Source organism: Amphiura filiformis, chromosome 3 (assembly GCF_039555335.1).
Source record: "Amphiura filiformis chromosome 3, Afil_fr2py, whole genome shotgun sequence".
In the NCBI taxonomy this organism is placed as follows: domain Eukaryota; kingdom Metazoa; phylum Echinodermata; class Ophiuroidea; order Amphilepidida; family Amphiuridae; genus Amphiura; species Amphiura filiformis.
In genome coordinates, this window is record NC_092630.1 from 65195225 (window position 1) to 65210530 (window position 15306).

General features: G+C 37.2%; 1 protein-coding gene across 3 annotated transcripts in view; it reads left to right on the top strand.

The window, feature by feature from the left end:
- LOC140148976 (rhotekin-like) overlaps positions 1 to 15306 on the top strand; it is a 152811-nt gene that overhangs the window by 5785 nt on the left and 131720 nt on the right. The window contains exon 1 of one of the 3 annotated variants that reach the window (XM_072171094.1): positions 2446 to 3239. The exons of the other annotated variants lie outside the window; for them this stretch is intronic. Coding sequence (XP_072027195.1) covers positions 3162 to 3239 — 78 coding nt within the window. The 5' untranslated portion in view covers positions 2446 to 3161. Of the gene's footprint in view, positions 1 to 2445; positions 3240 to 15306 lie in introns of those variants that run through there. 3 annotated transcript variants of the gene reach the window in all.

Sequence of the window (15306 nt, forward strand, 5' to 3'; positions counted from 1 at the left end):
TTTTACTTGTTTTTGAATATGTTTACATCCATATCAAAATGATGCACTTGTTGGCTGCTACATGTGCCTCATTTCACATATAGCTAGGAATAAATACCAGACTCATCTCAAGTGGAAGTCACTTCAAATCATCCCCAAGTGACATGGTTATGGGATGTTCTCTGTATAAATAAGCCATGTGACTTGGGGATGATATAAAGTGACCCCCACTTGAAATGAGTCTGGTATTTATTCCCAGTTATTATGTGAAATAAGACACAATTCAATTTTCAATTCAATTCAATTCAAAGTAGTTTATTCACATATGCTTTTCCATCTTACATAGCAACAACAATAATAGAAAATGAATAATTTAAATAATACAGTATAATAAATTAAAACACAATACACTTTGTATGATTGCATTTTAAGCAAGTACACTCAATACCGTAAAACCTCGTCTACAAGCATATAGAGTGCTTCTGATGAAAGCTAAATTAATCCGGGTGCCATTATGAAGTTTGAGCAAATAAATTACAGATCCAAACATATACAAACAAATATTCTTGTAAGACTAATCTATTGTATTGGCATGTTTACGCATGTATTGTATTAATTTAGCTTTCATCCAAAACACTCTATATGCTTATAGACGAGGTTTTACGGTATGAGTTGGGTAATAAACTATAATTAATACAAAATTAATTTTAAATCAAAATATCAGTATCATGTAAATGAAGTATAAACAGATGAAAAATAAATACATTTAGACATGTACATTTAAGTGAAGAATAAATACAAAGAGTATGTGATATCATAGCAAAAAAAAACATTATATATAAAATACAAAAACTATTATAGGCCTATGTTATGAGGAGGCACATGGGATGAAAAAATGGCCTGCTACCAATTGACCGTTGCCATGGAAGGGGGGAAACATAAGAAGGAGAGGCAAATAAGACCAAAAGGACTTAAAGGCTTGCCCCACCTTTACCTAATGAGGGATAAATTGAGAGATGGTGGGGAAAACAAAACATCACAGAACAAACACAGGACAGGATAGGACAGGATGCGAGACTGGCTATGTTGAATCAGGGACAAGTCAATTCATATCAGTCGGATAGCAAAGGAGCAAAAAGGTAATTCATTGTAGCAGCCGACACGTAAATCCTTTTGATATGGATGTACAAGTTGTTTATTATCATTCTTTTAGATGGCAAAAACTGTTTTTGCGAAGTGGAAAAAACGGCGATTATAAAACCATGGTTTTTTCCACCTGTGGCAAAAACTTGCAAACCCTGTCCATGGTGCCCTCATCATGTAGGTGGCGTTTATCATATAGGTGGCGCTTATCCACGCAAATGTCCTTTCCTCATGTTAGCGAATTTTGGAGGCCTATTGCTGATGTCATTGATTATGTCAAAGGTATTGATAAGTAAAACCAATTTAAGTACTTCTAAGTTCCCATGTATGTCACTTGAATATTGACAGTGATACATTTAATGCTAACTCAAGATACCAAGATATCATGAGGTGCAAAGTTAAAGTTGGCACATATCTCAGAAAGCCCTTATTTTACTGTCCTAATGACACAATTAGCCAATGATTTGAATCCATGTAAAGCTTTGGAACACTGACTCTAAACATGAGAGTATTTTAGTAATAACAGATAAGTTTCAAAGGCGAAGCCAATCAGCCATGCATTCTCATATCCCAGACACAAATGCCAATTGCTAAATACCCTCTTCAAGCACACATGTATCCTGTACATTCAAGTAAGTTGTGTATTTACTCCAAACTACACAATATACCTTGTAGTTTTATGTAATTTGACTTTGGGTACTGGGTGTATTACAAGTTAGTGGTAAGCAGCCCATAGGAGGGCTGAAACAAGACCTGACTGGCTTGTTAGTTACTAACCACTAGTTGGCCTACTGAAATAGGCTTCCTACTGCGCCTACCCAAAGCTCTGATTAGGTTTGCTGCACTGGCCGCCGACTGTCTATGGCGGTATTCATATTGCAAAATATAAACCATTTTGAGTAAATGCAGGGTTAGCCACAAACAGAACATGTATACATGTATATTAACAAGTTGGACCAGGTATGTAATTAGGTACAGGATCGAGGTCTTGCTTGAGATGTAGCCACCACATGATAATTTCAACCTGAACAGTTCATTTCTTTTTATTACTCATCATCCCAGATTGATTACATTAAAATTTCAGTCTATTGCAGAGTCCTGGTTTAAAACCAGTTTAAACTTTACATGAGAACACCACCCATGGTTATCAATTTGGGTCCTATTTCGTTCACATTAGGGTCAGGGCACTCCCGCATGAAAAACAGTCTCCCTTCCTGCCTAGGTGCGCTAGTGTATGTGCACACAAGCGTGATCTTGTGAGTTTGGATAAGATTTATTGGTCTACCACCGCTTTGTACATGTTTGTATTATACATGTACTACCACCACGTTAATGAAAGCGTGTTTCAATGTTGAAGATGGCCCACTGATTCATGCTAATTGATTAGCCATCTTGTTTAGTAATTTAGAATAATTACGACACTCAGGGATAGACTATGAAACCAGTGGAGCATTATCGGTGTGTTGGTAGTACAAGCTGGTGTATTAACTAGCTTAGCAGATACGATACCGCAATATTGGTGTTTCATTTATTGGAATATATGCTAACTCATCATAAGGATTAGTGGGGATTAATAAGATGATCATCATCCGAGTTATCACCAATTCACCTTAAATTGAACTTAAGGAACTTAATTTCCTACAATCTATGTCTACATGTAGCTGGGAGGATGTTTACAAAATGCTAATCTTTGCTCATCTCTGACGAATTATCCTCAGCTTTGATCAATCTGCCTTCAGGCTGAGATCTATGACAGTTTGTTTTTATCATGTTTATCAGCATTTGGTTCATTTAGAACAGGAAGAATCTTGTCTAGCACCGCTGACCAGTTGACCATATGACCATTGGTCTCCAGGACAATAATTCCTAAACTTGTCCATCATAAGAATTTGTTAGTACCCAATGGTAGAAACCATATGGTGTTAGATGACTTCAGGTTGTCCAAACTTGTTTGAAGAAGAGAGATCAGCTGGCATTGCACTAGTTGATCAGGACATGATGAGATGACTCCTCCTCGAGAGTGACCAGTAGAGTGACCAATGAGTGGTGGAGGAAGGCAGATGACCATCTTTGAACTGGGGGAACTTTTTTACCAGTCAGAATGGTCAAACGATATAGTAAGTAAGACGTATCAGTAAACATGGTAAAGCTAGCTTGACAATAATACTTACTGAGAAGTAAACATTGTTGAGGTAGTTTAGATTTGACAATATTTTTGACAAGCGGGTATCCTAATTATTGATATATACTTTAATACCTTTATCAAAATTTAAAAATTGTTTTCAATTTATTGTTCATACTATAGTTAATATTTTAGAAATACGTTACTAAAAAAAGTCAAACACATGTATTGTAAGTATCTTTTGTACAATTTCAAAATGACAAGTACTGTATTTGACCCCTTCTGTAATTAGCACCCCTGAAAACTTCCCTAACCAGTCCCGTACACATAATGTTTTTTTTGGGGGGTGTGGATTTTGTGAAAATGGACCTTCCAAAAAATTTGAACCTTTTTGACCGTTTAAAACCGTTAAAACTTTAAAAAAAACTTTTTTTTTTATCGGAACACTCGCAAATTGGGACTTTCGGGGACTTCCTTTTATTCATGCAGGCCCGTTACTAACTTACATTTCAATTTGTTGGCCACACAACATTTGTGTTGTGTCATGGTGCTGATGGCTGGCTGTCCATCTGCCCTGTTCGCTAGGTGCTTGGTTCACTGGGCAAATATCATTAATCCACTCTGCAGCCTACACGCAATTAACTTCATTATTATATAGGCCTATACATGTATCTTCAGAATGATAGCTCTCTATTCCATACTTTTGTACATGCTTAAAAACTAATAAAACCATGTATTTGGTTGATTGAATACTCAGCTGAATCAGTCGATAACCTCTTCATAGAGTACATATTTCATATACCTTTGTGAGCAAGTCGCTATGTATAACTGTAATTTTGTAAATTTTGTACATGTATTTGTGACCAATACGGTACCTATGAGTATTATGTGTCCATATGGATCAGTGGAAGAGCAACTACCGTATTGTTCCTAATAAGCACCCATGGGCCATCACATTTCATGAAGGTTGGGCGTCTATTAGGGATACATTTGTTGTGTACATTTTACATTAAATGACCAAAATAACACCACCCATTCCAGTATTAGATGTGATTGTTTGCAGGAGGAATGGCTTATCATGAGAATTTCCCATAATATCCAGTGAGACCTAGGAATGATCTAACATTCTTTTCATGTATATTTGCTTTTTCAATTTTCATTTTGGAAAATCTTGGGAGTGGGCGTTTAATAGAGACTGGGCGCTTATTAGGAACAATACAGTATGTATTGCACCCTAAATGCAACACTCTGCAACTTAACTGATGAACATCTAACTCATGTTGAGTGAGAGAGTATCGTCCCCTTGTTTGCTCAATTATAGTTTGTGTTATGTTATTTACACATTTATGAATATTAATGACCTTATTTGCATATTCTCTGTATTTACAAACCTTTATTATTTACAAACCTTTGTCAAGTGAAGCCACCTTATTATGAACTGTGTAATTCTAGTTTATAACAGAAAACACAAACAGTTTGAACATGAAGCTTCATTGGATTGCAACATTAATTCAGTTTGAATTTTGTAACACATTAATTAATAAGTGCCCTCTTAAAATGACCTACTTAAGTATACTGCCTGTGCGCTCATTATGTTAAATACTGTACTGTAGGGCCTAGATATAAATAATGATCTACTTCCCAAAGAAATTGACGTTCACAATGACCTACATTTAAAAATATTAATACAAGTTAATGACTCAGGGTACACAAGTATTTGAGCATTTAGTTTTTAATTTTGTTACTTCTTGCTAAATGTGTACACATGAACATGATGAAAACATCTTGGATATCAGGTTTTTCATTTTTGACAACCTGGTAATTATTATGGATCATTAAGTGTGGTTTTAGATGATACCTTAATCAGTAGGTCTATCTTCTGCTGATAGATAGGGTCATATCAAAATGATCTCATCCTTGCCACACCCAGCTCACCAGTGGAACCACAATTTTAGAGAAAGTACAGGTAACTGTAGCAATATAAAGTTGGTGGAAGGTTAGGCAAACTCGGTGCTTTTTCCTCAGGCTTTTTCTTGTTATACCATATACATACATGTACAAATATTGATCAACTAAGGAAGAGAGCAGCAAAGAACTCCTCTGAAACCATTTACAAGGGATCCTTGGTATCTAGTTGGACCCAATACCACAATCATGGCTCGAAAAAGTGGGGAATTTGGGAAGCTCATTCCCAGGAAATGTTGGTGTTTGGAGGGAAATTCTGGTATTTGGAGGGAAATTGTGTCTTTTTGTAGGGCCCTATATATATGAAAACATGCTATAAATTGTGGGAAATTTAGCTTGCTTCCCGGGAAAGTAACATTTTTTTTCGAGCCCTGACCACAATAGCAAATTAAGTTTCTGTGAAACCTTGATCTTGACTATGGCCTATTTTGATCTCTACATACATGTAGATCTAAGATCTGTGATCATTATGAGTCCAACACAGACTCATCACACCACTAGATGAATTTTCAGTTCAGTTTTCTGCAGCAATTTTACTCAAAAAGATTAGCTTTGTGCCAGTGAACATGTGCCATAGCAAAATAATGATATCAGCTGGTAATATTGAAGAAACAAATAGATAAATTAAATTTTTAACTTTATCATGCTTTTGTCACTGGTACCGGCTGTATCAAAATGATTGGTACCCATCAATGTTGATGTTTATTGAAAAACTTGCCCTTTTCAAAGGCAACATTGGATACTTTTGAAATGTTCTGAAGGGATAGTTTGACTTGTTATGGATTTTGATGTGTTAGACTCATCCGTTATCAACAACTGGTGGGTACCAATCATTTTGATTCAGTTTGTGATGAGTGATACAAAATATTGCACACAAAGATTGTTGACTGAACTCATGAATTCGTTTTTGCTGGCAAAATTTATATCATGAATGTGTCTTGACCAAGATGCCTCATGGTACTTGGCCTTTCTTGCAGTATGTGTTGCAGTAAGTGTTTTAAATTTTTGAATGAAATTTTTTTACATCCAGTTTGTCAATGTCCTAAGAATTATCCACAGTCTATGACCCTCACGGACTTGGCGAGCATGCAGAGTGCAAGGTCAATCCTTTCGGGCTGAACCGAGCATGAAGCATGAGGATGCAAGTATAGTAAAGCAATAGAGCCCTAAAGTGGTGCTGCCTATGAATATGATATACATAATATGTTGGTGGCCTGAATTGATAACACAGTAAATTTGTAGCTGACCTAAGCCTTTGACATTGCACCATGTGGCGTTGAGTCAGCACACAGCGGGGGCGCAAGCCAGTGACCAGAACCCACAACGATTTGACCAAGCTAATGTCTCTATAAAATGCTAATTACTATGTCATATCACTCAGGAGATGTAGAAATTGAACAAGTTTTCTTAAAATATATCATTTATTGTTTGGCTTTTAGCATGTTCTTAAAAATATGAGAAGTATGTTATAAATTGATCACCATATTCCACTGTCCTTTGGCGGCTGTCATTTCAAATAGGATACAGAACTTCCCGAACATAATTATTTTTGTTTTTTTGCACTTGGATGAAGAGTATTAAAATGAACCAAATGTATTCTGCAAATGTTGTGATAATGATGATGATAATTATTTCCTCCAAGAGGGTCAATGATCAAGGTTGGTAATAAGGTTAGATACTTACCCCTAGATGTAAAGATGAAGGAGTGATGAGACAGTATTGAGGACACAAGGGAACTGATAATGATGGTGATGATATGCAACGCTCTGCAGGGTCTATTGTTCTATTGTTTCCGATTAGAGCGCTGACATATTGGAAAATGTTGCCAATCAATATTCATGAGAGTGTACATTCAACGTCCAGTTTGCGAAATTGGGTGAGTTGTGTTTGGTAGGTGTGAAATACATCTGACTGGGCGTTTTAATTACGTAACGAATAAAGGCATTGACATCGATTTAATGGCTGCCCAGTGCTGTTATGTGTTTAGTTATTATATAGGCCTAATAATTATTATTAAATGTATTCATCATTCCTTTCTTTTCCCTTCTCTGTACTTATTCTTTCCTAGACCTACACTTTATCACTCCCTCGCTCTCATTGTCCCCTCTCACCCTCCCTCTCTCATTCACATCATTTTCCTTATATTTCTATTTATCTACTTGTCTTTATTATATTTTTTTAATTTCCCTTCCTCCAGCCCTCTCTCATTCTCCATATCCCTCCTCCCTCTTCCCTCCCAAGACTTCTCACAGATGTGAATCTGCCCCTCCCCAACCCCTCCCCTCTTTGGAGTGCGCCACTATTTCTATACCAATCTCCTTCTTAAAATAAGATTAAATGGAAATTTCTTAAAAACAACCTTCATAGGCCTATACTTATACTTACATGTATACGTATAGCGATTACCATTATAGTGTAATACAGATATGGACTGGACATGGCAGCCTTCATACATTCTAATGTGTTATCGATCACCAAGAGCATTCAATTTATTTAAATGAAACGCCTATCGTCAGGTGGGTGGTAAAGATGATGGCATCGACAGCTAAAGCCTCCTTATAGTCTTCAGACCCACACAAGCACACATTTGGAATACATGAGTACAATGGTACCACTTTACACATGACTGCCCTTACACATGACTGTAGCGTGGTCACTTATTGATACTCGCCTGTTGTGTAGAGCGCTGAGATGATGCCGGAACAGTAACAAAATTAATGGCGGAACCCCTTTCTTGAAACAATGGTACCACTTTTATGAATAGCCTGTCGCAACTTCTAATCGGCATCAAACGAACAAAAGATTATATAATCTATTGCGACTCTATTTCTATTAAAAGCTCTTTGATGATATGTACCATAATGACATTGTTGAGGTCTATCAAAGGCAATGATGACTGTAGAATAAAGATTTAGATTTCATCGAGTGCGGACGTGTTTTCGCACTTCTCCACATCAACATGTAAAATCAATTGGAAAGTATTACGAGTGATTAGGCCTGCTCACTGCATGCAACCAACTACGTTTACTTGACTATTTACTTGGATCCTTATTTTATATTGGATGCTACTACATTAAAGTTTTCATTTACGGGATTTTTTCATTTACGGAAATTTATGGACCTCTGCTACTATGGCTTCTGAGGATGTTTCTGTCGCTGTTAGCGACGACGCGTGAGTGAACGACGCGTCACAGCAGGTTGTGGACAAACTCGTAAGCATGGTCCAAAATGACCAATCGTTTAAGAAATTACTTAAGCAAACTATTGAGGAAGTAGTTGCAAATAAGCTTGCAAGTGTAACCAAGAAGCAAGAAGAACTGGAACTAGAATCAGAAAAACTAAGAGGAGAAATCCACGAATTAAATGTGGACTTAGCTAAATTACAACAGACAGTAGCACATCTTCAAACTGACCGCAGTGTGTTGTATGAAAGAGATTTTTCAGTTTCAGTTTCAGTTTCGGTTGTCGTCGGTAGGGTAGACAAATTGTCCACATTTCGCCAACTTCATTAGATTATATTGACTTGACGCGCTTACAGGACTAACTTGAGAACTTCTAACAATTGTTCAGTTTTGTTTAAAATCTCTAATGTAGATGCTGCTGTGACTTCTCCGGGCAGCTTGTTCCAGTCTGGGATTGTTTGGTTGAAGTATGAAAACTTGTTGATATTGAGTCTGGTGTGTTGCCTTTGATATTTATGAAGATGGCTTCCCCTGGTTCTGGTGACTTGTGAAGGAATCAGATAATCCTCGCTCTTGACCCCGACCAGTCCATTTGAAATTTTATACATCATTGTAAGTCTGTCATTCTTTCTTCTTTTTTCTAATGTTTCCCAGTTCAATTTAGTTAACATATCTGTGACACTGCTGTATCTGCTAAAGTTCCGGCTACAAAATCTGGCTGCTCTCCTCTGCACCATTTCGATTCTGTGCTTATGTATTTGGGTATGGGGTCCCAAACAATACTGGCATATTCAATATAGGTCGCACCAGCATATTATATGTGCAAGTTTTCCACGTCGGTTGTACAGAACCAAAAATTCCTCCTGAGAAAGCCGAGCACCTTGTTCGCCTTATTAATTGTGTTTTTGATGTGGACACTCCAAGTCATTTTATTATCAATTTCAACCCCTAAATATGGATTGGAATCTACCTCTTGCAGAGTCTAACAAAAAGTAAATGAGTGCGTTGGGGGCTCCTTTTATAGGAAATTGCATGGTGTTACATTTCGCTGGATTGAATGACATCAGCCATTTATCCTGCCAGTCTTGGAGTTTAACAAGGTCTTCTTGGAGAGTTGCGACATGGGTGTTGTCCTCCCAGCAGTGTAAACTAAGCAATCGTCGGCGAAAAAGTCTCACCGAGCTTGACAGGTTATTTGGCAAGTCATTTATATACAGCAAAAATAGGAGCGGCCCTAAGACCGTTCCCTGCGGCACACCTGAAAGCACTTTCTCGGGCGATGATTTTTCTCCATCACAAACAACTTGCTGGTTGCGTTTAGTGAGAAAGTTGTTGAGCCAGGCGAGGAGTGAACGTCTAATACCATAAGTGTGAAGTTTGGACAAAAGCCTCTCATGCGGCACCTTATCAAAGGCTTTTGAAAAGTCTAATATTGCGAGATGGGTAGTGAGCCCTTTTTCCAGGTTTGAGGTTAAATCATGAGCCGTTAGTAAAAGCTGGGTAACTGTTGAGCGTTTGGCCCTAAAGCCATGCTGTTGGTCAACTAGGATGTTCAATTTCTCCAGGTGCTTCATTATGTGCGAATGAATTATATGTTCAAGGATCTTGCAAACAATGCTTGTCAAAGACACCGGCCGGTAATTTTCAGGCTTGCTTTTGTCTCCTTTTTAAAGATCCCAACTATGTTAGCTTCGGCGCCACTGCTTCGATAAAATTCCTTCATCCAGCGAACATTGAAAAAGCTCAGTTAGAATTGGAGCAAGTTCATCTGCGGCTAGCTTAAGAAACCAAGATGGCAGTTGGTCTGGGCCAGGAGCTTTGTTTGGAGATAAAGTTTTCAGCTGTTTAAGCACGCCATCCGAACTTACTAGCAGGCGAGGTATTTCTTCATAGTTCTCACAATCAAGCTTGGGGACATTGTCAGTTTTTCTTGAGTAAAAACACTAGCAAATTGATGGTTAAGGGCTTCTGCTTTGCCCTTAGCATCACTGATGACACAGTTGTCGACTTTGAGATCAGAGATTCCAACTTCCTCACTTTTAGTTTTTTTAATAAACGTCCAGAAGGCTTTTGGATTTTCCTTGATGTTATCCGACAAGTGATCAGCAATGAAATCCCTTTTTGCCTTTTGCAAACTTCTGCGAGTGGTTTTTTGGATCACTTTGAATCTTTCCCAGTCTTTCTCCGATCTAGATGCCTTTGCTTTATTGTAAAGCCTCTGCTTACAGCGGGTTAATCTTCTGTGTTTCCTGCTGAACCAAGGTAAATCATGCGGGTAGAGCTCATTTTAGATGGTACGCGTCTGTCCATAATGGCTTTGATTTCATTTTCAAGAGAGTCCCATTTTCCTGCACAGTGTTGGTATTCATGTCCTTCCAGCTTTGCTGGTATCTAAGAAAATCTTCTTTGATGCCTTTCTCATCTGCCTTCTGTCTGATGAAAACTTTCCTTTTATTGGGCTTTTTCCGCTTTGGTTTGAGGTCAAGATCCACACAAACAATGTCATGATCACCCAGTCCTGGTTCAACCACTGCACTTCTAATGATATTGCTATTGTTCGTAAATACCAAGTCCAAGATGTTGTTCCCTCTGGTGGGTTTTGTAACAAACTGCACAAGTCCATGCTCAACAGTGGTATTTATCAACTTATTAGCTGTACGCTTACATGCCCATGGTATTGGCAGTGTACATAAATTGATCCAATCAGCATTTGGCTGATTAAAGTCCCCACAAATGACAATGTTGTTATTTGGCATTTTATGTTGATTTCAGTCAGTGCGTCTTGGAGATGATCAACTGTCAGCGAGTCATCATGCTTTGGTTTGTATACCGTCCCCAACAGCAGAGAGCTTTGACCTTTCAGTTCTATTTGATTCCACAACATTTCACCTTCAGATGAAAAGTCTTTCTCTGTGACAATGATGTCCTTTATGAAAGAAAAAACAACCCCACCATGGTCATCTGTTTTCTATCCCTTCTATAAACATGGTAGTTTTCAGGAAACATCTCTGAGCTACTGATGTCTTTGTTGAGCCAGGTCTCAGTTCCCTGAATGATATCTGGTTGATGATGATGGATTAATTGTTCAAAGTCAGCATTTTTGTTTTTAATGCTTTGAAAGTTGATGAGCAAAATTTTGAGAGAGTCCCGCGCATTCACTTTAGACTTTCTCTTTTTAGAATGTTTAGGGTCCGAAGGGCTAATCGGTGAGTCAGTGTCATTCTCTGGTTGACCACCGGAAGTTTCACAAGCAGTACAAATCCAATCAAACGATTTTGTGAGTAGTTGATCGTAGTCCTCCTCACTCATACCAATACAGTCAATATGAAACCACTGTTCGCACAAATCACAAGGTCCCACAGCTAGGTGGTGATTCCGGACATGCTGCTTACAACTGCCACTCGGTGCTGTGCAGTTTTCGTAGAACCACTCCTTTCCACCATCCCTAATTTCTTTGAAGATATTCAAATCACCAATGCTAGAACACTTGAAATGTTTCCACTCCTGGCAGTCATTACAACTCACTTTTCTGTGGTTTTTGTAAATTTTGCGATTACATGTGGTACAAACCAGCTGTGTGTTTGGCCCAGGGTTTAAACTGATGTCACCTGCCAGAACAAGGAGAACACACAAGCCAATGTGTTTGTTTGGCTTAGATTTTATCTTGCGGAGAGGAGTATTAAGAGTCAACATGTTACCCCTCGAAGCATTTACATATATGGACAGTCCATTGATGCATTTATTATGATGAACAAAACCCTGATTTGTTATCTGTTCAAGTGAAACGGTATCTCTGTATTTAGCACTGTTCAAGTTTTTCATACCAAGGGTTTCTCTCACCAGTAGTAGGCCAAGAGTTATTTTGTAAAGTATGATATGGAGATTCATTTTGATGACAAGCTAAGTAGACAATGATGAAAATGGAGACTGGAGAATTGTCTTTTTTGTTAAAAATATCTAAGCTACGAACAAGAAATTGCCACTTCCCTTTATTGATGATGTCCTCTTCAAGTCCCAGTTGAATCAAACCACTAAAATAGTACTGAATCCAATCCAAGGCGAAGTCACTTTGAAATCCAAGATGGCTACCTTTCCGCCACTGGAGGTAATGTGATGTATGCGTTTCCCAAAAAATATGCATGTAGTTTACAATGTAAGTTGCAGCGATCCCGGAGTTATTCGATTAAAAAGTTTAAAAAGACACTTAAATGAACACAAATTATCCACTGGCGTAAAAAACAACGAAAATAGTAGAAGACAATTAGGTTTCCTTTGCTTTCCTCGTCAGTGATGAGTAGTGTAAACTCCGCCCGAATTTTGCTACCCGTAAAAATGGCAGTCACGCTGTCTTCGTATACAGTTTAAAAAGTCAGATAAATAATCACGCAAAAGTTCACAAATATAAATATCCACAGTAGTAAAATATCGCAGAAGTTCTCTTGGTAAACGATGATGAATAAAAATACACGTAGAATTGAAAAACTTAATAAATAAATCGCTAAAAATCACAAGCCGTGTCAACATTACAGATCTTCAACAATATACTAGAAGAAACTGTTTGTTAATATCTGGCATCGCTGAAACCGCAGAGCGGAGGGATCAAGATGGAAAACTACTTCCAGAAGACACTGATAAAGTCCTTATTGACTTTGCAAAAGAAAAGTTGGACATAGAACTGAAACCAGAGGACATCGATCGCACGCACAGAGTGTCAAAGAACATGAGACGCGATGGAAAACCAAGAGCTCTAATCGCAAAACTCACAAGGTATAACACAAGAGACAAACTAATCAGAGCACGACAGAAACTGAAAGGTACCCACAAAGGAATACAAGAACTACTCTGCAAGACAAAGCAAGACCTTCTAAACCGAGCAAAGGACATGGTAACCAAAATTCCCCGGGCAAGAGCAGCCTGGTCATGGGATGGAGTCATCTACGTTACCATACATGACACTGTAAGACCAGTTCGGCATGTTATCAGAGCTAGGTAGAACATTGACAACCTCATAAACTTATATGGTGAGGTACCATACGTAGATGTGTCTTAAATTTTCATGGGTGAAAGAATCCACCATTTTGAAAACTGAACATTGTATATATTGTAAACTGAACATTGCATATTCTTCATAGTGTATCGACTTTTAAACTGGCTACAAGGCCAACAAAATTAAATTAAATACAATTGATAATCTGCTTGCATACAACAGCCGTGATCATTACTTTTACAAGTATATTTTTTGAGTATAGCACTTCATAGTTAATACTTCATATGTTTAATGCGTTGCTCACACCTAATGTATGCGTTATAAACGCCTGCTTATTAATTATTCGTATTCTTACTTAAACTATTATATGCAATTGTATACTGTTTAAGATCGATTTGGTTCCTGTTGCATGCAGTGCAGGAATGACCACTTTCTATGATTTAATTGATTTTATCAAAGTTATTTATCTCATTGAAATAGTGAAGACAGTTTATCTTCAAATTTAAGAAGTTTTTTTCCTGCTATATAGGCCCTATCGTAGTTGGAAATTTACATTTTATCAATTTTTGTGTTGTTCTTTGTTCCTTTTTATGTTGGGTAAAGATGTATGTGTAAAAAGTGCTCAAAAACTGTAAACCAATGTCACAAGAGTATATCATGTAAAGTATGTAACGGTTATGTTCATAAAAAGTGTACCTTATTAAAACCAAAACAACTGAAACTTCTAAATCCCAAAGAATGGATTTGTCAGAAGTGCAGTAGACCTTTTGAAAGTTGCAACAACTCAAATTCTGATATTGAAAATGAAGTATCTGATTTAAACCAGTCCCCGCACGTTAAAAATATATCAGATGTAGACCTAGAAAAATATGATAATATGATTTTTAATCCCTTAACTTTGGATTGCAATTTGAATAATAAAAACTATAATGATTTTGTAGATAGTGTAAACTGCTACACGCATGAATGCTCATATGTTACCCTGCACAGTTCTGTTCAGACCCTGATGCAAGTCGTGGAAAATTTAATATACTAAATGCCAATATCAGAAGCTTGTCTAAAAATTTTGAAAAACTCAAAACATGTTTAAATACATTGAACCAAAATTTCAGTGTAATTGGTATCTCCGAGACTCATTTGAACGATAAACCACACGACTATTTTAATATTCCTGGATATAATTTGGAGTATATGAACAGGACTGGTCGGGAAAAAGGTGGTGTCTGCATGTATGTTTCTGATAAAGTAAGGTATAAACTCAGGAAAGATCTTTGTCATGCAAATTCAAATTTTGAATCTTGTTTTATTGAAATTGAATGTAAATCTAAACAGAATGTTATAGTCGGAGTATTATACAGAGCACACACTTCAATCAATGATTTCATGACAGACATTGACCCTATTTTTAAGAAGTTAACTTCGGATAAAAAGATATTTATATTATGGGCGATTTCAACATCGATTTGCTTAAAGTAGACATCGACAGACCTACCCATGATTACCTTGAACTTCTTTACTCCTATTCATTAATACCTACTATTTATAAACCAACTAGAATCACAGAATCAACTGCTACAATTATTGATAATATCCTTACAAATAATGACAATATTATCAAATCAACAATTATGGTTACTGACATAGCGACCACTTTCCAACTACTTTATCGACCAACCTCAAGTAGAAAATCGAGCGTGTAAAGGGAAAGACGTAATTTACAAAAGAAATCACAATAGTAAGAATATTGCTCAATTTAAAACAAGACTATCCGATGTTAAATGGGGTGAAATTCTTGATAATATTGATGCAAATGATGACTATAATAAATTCATTGACACCTTTAATACGATTTACGATGAATGTATTCCGCTAAAGAAATGTACTGGTAATAGAAAAAAAGAACCAATATCGCCATGGATTACGAAGGG